The 12,028-nt window shown below is 47.8% G+C and overlaps 1 protein-coding gene across 1 annotated transcript in view; it reads left to right on the top strand.

The window, feature by feature from the left end:
• The window catches only part of TMLHE (trimethyllysine hydroxylase, epsilon), a 43,562-nt gene extending 32,508 nt beyond the window's left edge, over positions 1-11,054 (top strand). Inside the window, exons 5-8 of the mRNA XM_065411065.1 lie at positions 1,397-1,516; positions 6,682-6,918; positions 8,859-8,997; positions 10,579-11,054. Of these exons, the coding sequence (XP_065267137.1) occupies positions 1,397-1,516; positions 6,682-6,918; positions 8,859-8,997; positions 10,579-10,710 (628 nt within the window). The 3' untranslated portion in view covers positions 10,711-11,054. The remainder of the gene's footprint in view (positions 1-1,396; positions 1,517-6,681; positions 6,919-8,858; positions 8,998-10,578) is intronic.
• Positions 11,055-12,028: the final 974 nt, after the last annotated feature.

The raw sequence follows: 12,028 nt of genomic DNA, 5'->3' as shown, positions 1-12,028 counted from the left end.
AAGGGCCACACACATAACGAGCAGATTGTAGTCTCTCTCTTTCGTATGGAGGTGCAGCCTTCTCTTACCCTCGATCCCAGAATATAACTCCAGTCAAGGTGAAGTATTACATACTGGGACCTGCAGTCTCTGTGGCCAGGCCATTTGATTCAAGATGGAATGTTGCATTGTAGAACCTGCCATGTCCACGAGCCCCACCTCCTTATTAAAGCTAGGATTATGGCATTGTGGAGCTGCATAGGCAGCATCTGGCCACTGTTGTGCTAATGGATAATGTGCAGAGCAATGAGTAAGTGCTGGACTGGGAAGATTTGAGCTTCACTAGGAGAGAGATTTCCTGTTTTGATATGAAGGGTTGGGAGGGCAGCCTTGGGCCTGGGAGCTGGAAAGATTAAAAAAAAAAATCTATAGTTGGCTCGAAAGGAGAAGTGTGGGAAAGATATTTCAAGTGTATAACAAAACAAAAACCCCACTAGTCTAGCCTGGGTTTGAATTTCAGGCTGTCTCCAGACTGAGTGCTGTAGAAACAGCTTATGTGCCCCAGGCCATCAGCAGTGCAGAGATTTACATCATGGAACTGCCACTCTTTTCACGCTGGTTAAGGAGTGGCATTGATGGGTTCCCAAGGGAATCTTATATGTGTTATCTGTCTAGGTACTTATAGGCCTCATTACTGTGGCACCCGAGACTCAGATCCTCAAAGGTATGTAGGTGCCTAACTCCCTTTGATTTCACTGGGAGTTAGGCACCTACATACCTTTGAGGATCTAGGGCTGAGTGCTTTTCAGCTTTCTACCAGTACAATTTGCTTGTCTTCAGCCTATTTCCTCCGCTGCTGGTCATCTTCCTTCCCCACAGTTCAAGGCTTGGAGTGGGTGTCGGATGGGAAACTCGGGGGGCCTTGAAACTCAAGCAGGGATTCTGTGCAATCCCAGAGGAGGTGGGTGGAAGGGGGGATGTGCTGTGTGAGGGTCAGCATCTTCAGACTGTGGGAATGCCTCTCATGACTCAGGAGTGAGGCTTTTGTTGATTTTATAGGAATGCTGTAGGAGGAGACCCATTCATCTGCTTGAAGGATATTGGTTATGAGACTTCAAAGGCTATGGGGGTTACACAGGAGAGGTTGGGGCTCTGTTATGAGAGAGAGGAATTGAATACTTAAAGTAGTGGAAGCACCTTCACTTGAGACATTAGTAATGAAAGTCACTTAATGTATATTATAAAATATGCAGCACATGATATTCTGACTTTCTAACTTGTACACTTTGGGAGATGGTGACAGATACACTTATGAAAACAGGTAGGATGTTCCCTAAAGCAATTTGTGCCACACCAATTGTGTTTACTGGCCTCTCTGTGATGTACACCTGATCAGATCCTGTCTTTTCTCTTCCAGGGAGACCATCTATGGTAGAATGTGGTATTTCACCTCTGACTTCTCCCGGGGAGACACAGCATACACAAAACTGGCTCTGGATCGTCACACTGACACCACCTACTTCCAGGAGCCCTGTGGGTAAGTGCTTGTGCTGGTTCCCAAAGATGCAGCTCAAAGGACAAGAGTAATTTACTAGACTGAAGTTTCTAATGGCAGAATTTTTGATAAGTGGGTTGGCTGGTTCTAGACCTTAGCCACGCACTAAACAGACTCACCCATTCCAACAGTATGGTACTGCTGCACTGAAATCCTGTTTTATTCAGGAATCTGGCAGCATGCTTTATTTTTTAAATCCCCTTTTTTCCCCACCTAAAACTTCCTGGTCCTTCAGGGACACATTCTTATTGTGGGTTGGCTCTTGGGTGACTACATCTTGCTGTCAAGGTGACTCAGGTACTTCTTTGGTGCTCTTTTGGGATGAAGTTGGCCATATGACCATATATAGTAGGCCCAGCCACCCAACTACCTTGCAGTTTATGTGCTTTACAGCGTTAGTAAAATTACTATGAAAATCTATATATGGATTCCAGAATCCCAAAATTCACAAGTTGCATATCAGTGACTGATTATTTGTAAGCTGTGATGTGTAGGTTGTGCTGACTTATATACCATCATTACACATGATCTGAGCAAAAACTTCAAATGAGTTTGGATTTACTTTCTTCCAGTGGTGTATTACTGTCATCAGTTAAACCGCCTGCTGCTCGGACTCCTCAGTTCCAAAGTTCATGCCTGTCTCCATTTTCAATATGTTCAGAACTGCAACATGCTCATTAAATGCTCATTCCCAGACTCTGTGTTCACAAGTAGTTTTAGTCCCTGTGTTGTAGACTTTATACCCTGTTTGTAATGCAGGTTTTGATGCCCTGAGAGAAAAAGGCAGCTGGCCTAATGTTGATCACACTGTTGTGCAGGAGACTCAAGACTTCATTTTCAGTCTGTCTTTTCATGGCAGGAGGTTGGGAATGCTGCAGAGACAACTCCCTCAGTCACCAGGCGAAGGCCCAATTAGGGACCAGTGTTGTTGAGCACTTTCTAAGTACGGCTGTAAAATACTAAAATGGTTAAACGGTAAGCATTAGTCTTACTGGTTAACCGACCCTAACTGTTAACCCTCCAGCCGCAGCAAGCAGCCCCCAGCCACAGCGGCCTCAGGCCCCCTCTCCCTTTAATCGGTTAACCGATTAAATGTCATAATTTTAAACATTTAAACGGTTAACTTTTTTAATGGATAGTTACATCCCTATTTCTAATCATCTGAAGGGTGGCAACTGCAGCATGGAGCTTTGAAAGCAGAGGAAGGAGTAATCGGGGGAGATCCTCTGGCTGCATATGAACTGCAGAGCAGCCCTTAGGAAGGGTAGAGGGAACCTACAAAACTGCCTGCCGGAGTTAAGCTCCAGCTGCCCAGTTCACATCCCATGTACTGTCATGGCAATGAAACTAGCACAGAAGGTCTAGATGGCAGGGAGTAACTTGCATAGCAGCAAGAGATGTTAAGTGAATAATGATTTATTAGTATGCCCTGTATGTTGGAGAGGAGTACTTGCACAAAGCACAGGTCGTGCTGGTCACCCAGGAGCAAGGCTGCTCTAGTATGTTGTATGAACAGCTGGGCATTATTTTGAGACCTTTTTTGCGTAGTATGCTCTGCAAAGCTGATTTGATTAAGGAACTGTCCAATGAAAACTCCACTGAAACAGATAGAAAAAAGGTTTCAGAGTAGCAGCCGTGTTAGTCTTCATCTGCAAAAAGAACAGGAGTACTTGTGGCACCTTAGAGACTAACAAATTTATTAGAGCATAAGCTTTCGTGGGCTACAACCCACTTCTTCGGATGCATCCGAAGAAGTGGGTTGTAGCCCACGAAAGCTTATGCTCTAATAAATTTGTTAGTCTCTAAGGTGCCACAAGTACTCCTGTTCTTTTTGCAGATAGAAAAAAGTCCTTAAGAGTGAATGCCTTTATTTCTTGCAGAGTAGTAAAGGTTTCTGATTAAACCAGTAGCTTGAGAAACTGCTAATCATTAGCTATTGTTGTTCCTTTCTGCTTTGAAAGAAACCTGTCTCCCTAGTGTGTCACTGTCTGCAATGGCCTCCACCATTATCTCTGGTTTTGATATCCTAAAATGAACAGGCAGTATTACCTCTAGGTGCTACAGGATGCTGACCTTTTGAAAGCCACAGTGTCATCAAGCAACCTTTCTGCAGCTGTCTTGGTCTGTCAACAGCTTTCCCCATTGTCAGGAGATCTGCCTTTGAATGGGTAGTGCCAGTTTTGAAGTCTCTTGCAGCTTGTGGGTGTAAAGGGATAGTTAGAGCCCAACAGAGAGAAGCTGCAGGTGCTGGATGAATGAGCTGGATGGATCACTGCACACCGTTTCTCATGGGGCCTCCTAAAACTTCGGACCAGTCAGTTAGAATTGGACCGGAGACTTCCAGGGAAGGCACAGAGTGCTGCAGAAAGTGGTGGTGGTAAATTAATGGGTGAAACTGTTGTCATAGAAATTTCTGTCCGTTCCAGCTGAGGAATAAGGAGAGACGGACACAGCTAGCCAAGCAAGGAGCCCCGGGAGGGGCGATCCGTTTATTTCAATTGCAATTGGGTTCGAGCTCATAAGTCAGCAAGAACAAAGAAACCACTTACACCAAAGCATTATATGCAGTTGCTTGTGATAATCTATCGCTCTATGATTGGCCAAAATTTGCTATCATTACCATACATAATTAGCAAGCTACATGTATCTGCCCCTCTTATGACCCCTTATTGTTCAGCTACTTGCCCCCTCCTCCTTGCTTATTTTGCAAACTACGCAGTTTATCTACAGGACGCAGGCATAGAAAAGTCCATTGTCTCCAGGTTTGGAGTTTGGCTACATTTCCTCTTGAAGGAACTTCCTGAGTTAAGACACAGCAATAGCTGTATATCTTCCATGTGTACGTGACAAATTTGCCCCCTGGCAGTTAAGCAGAATAATTTTATATCACTGTCAACCCATAAAACTGGTGCTGGGGAGCCCTGTGTGGCTGGAGGGTGCTATCTGTCAGACTACACCTTACCAAGTAGGTCTGAAGAGAAATAAATGGGGAAGATACATTGGAGGTGGTAGAGGGGTGAAGTTCAGGTTGTTTGGATTCCCTTATCTGAGCAATTCCACACCTTGCAATATTTTGTGGAGGGCTGGCCCAATGGCTAGGAAATAGCTTGGGACTCAAGAGACCTAAGTTGATTTCCCTGCTCTGCCAGACTCCTTCTGTGATTTGGGCAACTCACTCAGGCTCTGTGTCTCAGTTTCCCATCTGTAAAATGTGGACAGTAGCACTTCCATACCTCACAGGTGTTGAGGATAAATATATTAAAGATTGTGAGGTACTCAGATGCTACGATGATTAGCACCTGAGAGAGAGAGAGACATTCGTGGTTTAAGTAGAACTTTAACTTTGGTTTCCCTATTTTTCCAAAGCTTGCTTTTTTTTTTTTAAACTAACTTTGTTCTAAGGCATTTTCTAGAGGAATTAGTTTTATGCCTGTTGAACTTCTAAAATCCAGGGTGAATCTTCTTTTGGGTTGGGAATAGTTCATAGTACTTAAAAGCAATTTGATCATTGTAAAAACTGCTGTAGAAACTGTAACACAGTATTTTAATTAAGCCATGTCCTAATGCAGGGGTGGGCAAACTACGGCTCGTGGGCCAAATCCGGCCCGCGAGCTGCACCATATGGCTTGGCCCTGCTCCGGCACTCCAGCCGGGGCGCTGGGTTGGGGGCCGGACCATGCAGCTCAGTCCCACTCCAGCCAGGGTGCTGGGTTGGGGGCCACGCCACGCGGCCCGGCCCCGCTCCGGCCTGGGTGCTGGGTTGGGGGCCACGCCAAGTGGCCCAGCCCCGCTCCAGGTCAGGGGCAGCACCAGCGGCTCGGCCGCGCTTTGGCCGGGGCACTGGGTCAGGGGCCAGACCATGTGGCTCAGCCCCTCTGCAGCCGGGCTGCTGGGTCAGGCGCCGGACCACGTGGCTCGGCACTGCTTCGGCCGGGGCGCTGGGTTGGGGCAGCACCAGCGGCTTGGCTGCGCTCCGGGCGGGGCGCTGGGTCAGGGGCCGTACCACATGGCTCTGCCCCACTCCGGCCAGGGCGCTGGGTCAGGGGCCGTACCACATGGCTCTGCCCCACTCCAGCGCTCCAGACGGGGTGCTGCGTCAGGCTGCACCATACGGCTCCTGGAAGCTGCAGCATGGCCCCACTCCGACTCCTGCACACTCCGATGGGAGCTGCAGGGGCAGTGCCTGCGGATGGGGCAGCACTCAGAGCCGCCTGGCTGCGCCCCCGCATGGTAGCCAGAGAAGGGACGTGCCACTGCTTCCAGGAGCTGCTTGAGGAAGGGAAGTGCCGCTCGGAGCCTGCACCCTCTGAGTCTCTTCCCATGCCCCTGCCCCAGCCCTGATCCCCCTCCCGCTCTCCAAACCCTTCAATCCCAGCCCAGAGCACCCTCCTGCACCCCAAACCTCTCATCCCGAGCCCCACCCCAGAGCCCGCACCCCCAGCCGGAACCTGCACCCCTTCCCTCACCCCTGTCCCAGCCCTAATCCCCTTACCGCCCTCCGAACCCCTCGGTCCCAGCCCAGAGCACCCTGCTACACCCCAAACTCCTCATCCCCACCCCAGAGCCTGCAGCCCGTCCTGCATCCCAACCCCAATTTTGTGAGCATTCATGGCCTGCCATACAATTTCTATTCCCCTGTGTGGCCCTCAGGCCAAAAAGTTTGCCCACCCCTGTCCTAGCATGTCCTCTAATCCGTAGTAAGAAAAGGAGCCATTTCAGACTTCAGTTGGGGCGGGGGGCGGAGAAAACAATGTACTAAATAAACCTGCAGTGTTTAATTAATAACTTTGGTTATAAGATTGGGCTTTAGAATTTCACAACTACTTATATATTAGGGTTAAATACTTCTTAGCATTTTGCACTGGCTGGCTCTGTCCTCATTCAGTGAAATGTATGATACCTGACATAGTAAAACAGCAGCATCTACCACTTGCTATTGGGCCATTTCAGTTCCCTGGCAGGTGTCCCAATTAAATGAAGTATACTATAAAAGAGACTCTGAAGCTGTCATGAGCTGCTTCTTTCCCGGGTTCATTCCCCTATCTTGGTGGTTATCTTCCTATAACAACCCACATGACTTCATTCTCTACCATGTGACAGACTGACTGGATTTTCCTTTGTGTTGTGTGTTCTCTCCCCCTTTGCAGTATCCAGGTGTTCCACTGCCTCAAGCACGAAGGGACAGGTGGCAGGACGCTGCTGGTGGATGGCTTCTATGCAGCAGAGCAGGTTCTCCAGCGAGCTCCTGAAGAATTTGAGCTCCTCACCAAGGTGCCGCTGAAACATGAGTACATTGAGAATGTTGTGGGCTGTCACAACCACATGATTGGGGTTGGGCCAATTTTGAATATCTACCCCTGGAACAATGAGCTCTATTTGATCAGGTGAGAAATAATGGATCACACCATTGTTTGGGGGGAGATGAGAGGAGGGAGCAGCCATTAAAGGCATGTGTGGATTTTCCAGCACGCTGGTCCTGTTGCACAGTGTAGACTGATAGAACCACTCTCCTTTACATCCTGCATATTCTCCTGCCCTCCCAGCCACTGAACCATGTACCAGTGCTGCCAGCTCTTCTAACTGGTACTTTAGGCTCTCTACCCTATCTTTTAAAGATAAGCCTCTGTTCTGAGCTCTGGCAATGCCACTTCTTGACCATCTCCCATTCAGCTGCGAGCTGTCTGCCCTGCAACGGAACAGTTGCAGGACTGGGTTTGAAACAGCCTTGGCTGTAATATGGGTTACAGCACACTCGGCTGAAAGGGAGGGGACGGGCCCTGTCTACAGGTGAGGCTTTCATCTGAAAAATGAGGACAGTTGCCCAGAAAGGGTGGGAGCCACTATTCTAATCTGAATATTTTACGTAATTCTCACCAACTTCCACACACTTATTTTTCAGTGGTTACCCATGCCATTCATTATAAATGTCTAAAACAATTACATGTGGCAATTCCATGCCTGCCAAATTTCCAGACTGACAATGGGGAGATGTCCAGGGAATTTTCAGGGCATCATCTCCTGGGCAAGCAGCCACAAGCCCAAACACCCTATACATTTCAACAGAGAACTCTGGCTCTTAAATCTCAGACTGCGAGTAGCTGCCAACCCCAGTGCACCCACCCATTGCCCTGCACAGTCATCTTTCTGCAGGGGGACTGCAGGTGGCACAAGTCTTCCTCTTCAGCTGGATCCTGCACTATTTAGGTCAGTGAGAGTCATGCCATTGACTTCAGTGCCAGCAGGATCAGGCCCCTTATACATAGGTCTTTCTGAATTTCCACCTCGTCTACAGGGAGGTGGGGTAAAACTTAGCCCAAGTTGTATTGAGTCTTTGATTCTGGTTAGAAGGCAAGCTGTCCAGCTTGTGCTCTTTACTTTGGATGATGATCAGTTGTGTTTGCCATCTCTGTACCTCATAACAGCACCTAAGATGAACTATAAACATTCAGCCCTGCTCCCTGTACCTCTATTTCATTAAACGTACATAGCATTGAAGCAGGCTTCCACTGATTGTTTCCTACTGAGGATGCTGATTGGTCAGTTTGTTCAAGCACTGGTATTCCCAAAACAGTGTTGAGCTAGTCACTGATTGGAGAATAAGATTGTAGATTGCACATGCACTTCCGGCACAATCTCCTTTTATTATCACAGGAGGAGTTTAAGGTTCTCCATGATACATCAGGGTTGATCTTCCGCTTAGAGTTTATACCCATGTATCCCTTGACAGACAGGTCACTAACCATGCATCATTTTTTATTTTGTTCCTACTTGCTAACCATAAAGAAATAATCACTCTGGTGTGGGGGCCTTTTGCTGGCTCTCTCCATTGGGTGAATTTCACCCTCCCAGCATTCCAAGCTGGCAAATGAGTGATTCAAAGTCACTTAAATGATGCTGCCTCTGTCTTGCACTGCAGTGCTCTAACTTCACCCTGCACCGGTTAAATTGTCAATTGTAGTTTAAAGGGGTTTTTATAAGAAAGGAACCCAATCAGGTCATTTGAGCCCAGCAGGTTTAAAAAAAAATCCAAAACAAAATATTAACAGAAATGTGGCGTGGTGTTTTTTGTTTTGTTTTTGGAAAATAATTCAGTGAGGATAGTTTTGTTTGGATTTAAACTTGTTCCTACTTAAATCCCCACTCTTCGCCCACCTCACCCCTGCCACATTTACTAAATAAATACAGAGCAACCCCAATGCGTTTTTTGTGGCCTTCCTAAAGATGTCCTTTGTGCATTAGACTCTAGAGGTTTCCTGTGGAATATCTGGCTCTGCTCTGCTCATAGATCCATGGTGACTGTCTCTTCTGTTTTGTTCTGACCCAGGTACAATAACTATGACCGAGCTGTCATCAACACAGTGCCTTATGATGTTGTGCATCGCTGGTATGCCGCGCATCGCACACTCACCACAGAGCTACGGAGACCGGAAAACGAACTCTGGGTCAAACTGAAGCCAGGCAAGGTAGTCACAGGTTGGGGGAGCATATGAGCTCACTGCATTGAGGGAGGCAGAGCACTTATTTCGATATAATAGGGAACTGGCAATTAAGACAGCTGATCTTCCCCCTGACTTGATGTAATACTTTGGATACGTTCCCCGTGCCTCAGTTTCCCCCTCTCAACCCTGTGGTAGGATGCATTGTATCAGCAGCACACAAGTCTCCATTGCATACATTTTTACCACCAGAAAAAGTGGGGCAGAGGGAGGATGTGGCCACATGTCAAACCAAAAATAATGGGAATTCACCCAAAAACAGTGTGGGAGGAGGGCTGCCACAGATGGGGAAATAGATCTCCTGATCTGTGAAGTAGGGCCAATAAAAATACCAGTGTGAGGTAGGTTGTGAGGGTTAATGTGTGAAGTGCTTTGAGGTCTTGTAGAAGTGGGAGGTCTTATTAATGGAAATATATGAAACATGTAGAGGGCATCTGAGGAAACAGATGAGACCAACATTCCTATCAAACTCCATCCTCTTGGGCTGCTCTCAGAGTCTTGCACTGCAAAACAGTATATAAAATCAATATTCTCCCACCCCAGACGTGACTGAAGTGTGTGGTGCACAAACCATGGAAGCAGAAAAAAGAAGGCTGCACCCCAGGGTTTACAATGCCAAGGATGTGCTGTGCTTTAACCCCTTGTCTAGCATTACAATTACAATGCACAGAACCAGACCATGTTACTAGTGTGCAGATCCTAGGCATGTTTTGGCCCAGGGGACACATCGGTCCAAGCCTACTGAAAAGGTTTACATATACACAAAACAGATTCAGCCAGGGGAGATTAGTGTCAGAAAGCTGCTACAATCTGCCTCTGCTCCTGCATGGCTGAGGGGAGGATGTGCAGCCCGAAAAGTGGAGTATGGCAACCCCTGAGGTTAGTGTTTGTGCCCCTTCCACCCTCACCCTCTCCCTGCGAGGTTTATAGTGCTGGTGAACTCTGCCAACAGACCACTACCATAGAAGCACAAGCAAATGGTATAGACTGTGCCAGTACTGTCTCATTGTTTCTTTGTACTCCGCTGTGTGTCTCTGTCATCTGTCGTCTCTCATCTTCGATTGGAAGCTCTTCGGGGCTTTTTCTTCTGCGTTTATACAGCACTTAGTGCAGTGGTGCCTTGGTCCGTGACTGGGGCTCCTAGGAGCTACTGCACTGTAAATAGTAATTCATTCTTCATTTCAATGCCTATATATCAGGGGTTCTCAAACTGGGTGTCGGGACCCCTCAGGGGGTCGTGAGGTAATTACGTGGGGGGTCACGAGCGGTCAGCCTCCACCCCAAACCCTCCTTTGCCTCCAGCATTTATAATGTTAAAAATATTTGAAAGTGTTTTTAATTTATAAGAGGGGTCGTACTCAGAGGCTTGCTGTGTGAAAGGGGTCACCAGTACAAAAGTTTGAGAACCACTGCTATATATTAAGCAGCCCAAGGGCCACAGCTAATGTTTCAATGTGCCATTTAGGTCATAATCTGTTCTAATATGTCCTCTGTTCATGTGGACACTTCTTCACTCCGTATTCTCAGTGCTTTTCTCCTCTTATGTAGGCGCTGTTTGTGGATAACTGGCGCATCCTGCATGGGCGGGAATCGTTCACGGGATACCGCCAGCTGTGCGGGTGCTACCTGACGAGAGATGACATGCTAAATACTGCACGCTTCCTGGGGCTGCAAGCTTAACATAGACTGTCAGCAGCAGAGAGGCAGCAAAACCTGTCAACTACAGTGCTCCTGGAACTTTGCGTCACCAGAACGAACACGTTTTAAATACCTCAAACACCCCCATCCCTGCCAAATAGTTCTCGGTGCCTGGGGGAATGGGCGGGAGTTAAGGGTCACCAGAGCTTTACCTGATTGTCAGCTGTGGGGCAGAGGGGGAGACCTCTCTTGCTCCCACCCCCATGGCCTTTCAGCACAGTCTGACTCAGCTTGAGAAGGAAGAAGCCAAGGAGCTGAGTTGCAGCTGGAAATGCTCACAAACACCAGCTGATGCAAAATTCCAATCAAGTGCCTTCTGGATTTTAAATGAGGTGGTAAAGCCCTCACGTTCCCCTAGGTGTTTTGTCAGCAGCCTTCCAGGATTCATTGCACATGGTAGGCCAAAGTAGCTGTTTGCCTTGTTTTGACCCTGAGCTAGACCTTTTTCCAGCTCGAGAGAGAACAAGAGGATCAGTTTGGTCCTGCTTGAAGTAATGCAAACACCAAGTTACTCCAGCGTGAGGGTGGTGACAAGTTTCTCTTCTCTTTCCCGCTCCTTAAACACCTCCCCTAGCCCCACCTGTGTGCATGCATTTCGGGGCAGATACAATGTCATCCTTCTCCAGTAATTGAAGGCAAACTGTGCTGACTGATGGCCCAAACAGATCCGCCAGTGTAGTATGGAACCTCTCCTCGGAGATCTGTGGGGAAGGAGGGGAAGTGAGAAATTTCTGGGAGGAGCAAGGTGCGGTTCATCAGGCAGCAGTGCAAGGCAAGGGCAGTATTTCCCACACCCCTCCTTGGTCTGAGCAGCAGCAGGCTTGTCTCCACAGTTCCCCCAGCCTGTTGTTACCTGGTCAGAGCTTCCCTGCACGTGTTTCTTGCAGACTTGCTGCTTGGGCCTTTCTGTTCTCTCTGCCTATGGGCTACAGGCTTAGTGCAGGGAAGCTGGCAACCTGCTGCTGGGAGAGGCTTAGGGTCTTACACCATGTTTTCCTCCAAAGGTCGCTAATGAGATGCCTTTCAGGCCCAGAAAGACATTGATTGCATAGGAGTGTCTGGCATTTTAAAGGGACACTGTCAAGATAGAAATCCTCTTTAAAAGCAGACCCTTTCCTGTTACTAATGATAGCTGACCATGACCAATCTCGTTTATTTTTCACTCTTCAGGCTGTTCGTTTGCTTTTTCACCTCACTAAGCCTGGAAAATGAAACGAGGCTGGTCAATCTCTCTCTCTGATTCTCCTGAACTAGCCAGCTGCTGTTGTGCTACAAACAGAGCATGGGTATGTTTACCTAC

The sequence above is a fragment of the Emys orbicularis genome, chromosome 9, assembly GCF_028017835.1.
Source record: "Emys orbicularis isolate rEmyOrb1 chromosome 9, rEmyOrb1.hap1, whole genome shotgun sequence".
Lineage (NCBI taxonomy): Eukaryota > Metazoa > Chordata > Testudines > Emydidae > Emys > Emys orbicularis.
This window is presented reverse-complemented; position numbering and strand designations above follow the sequence as displayed.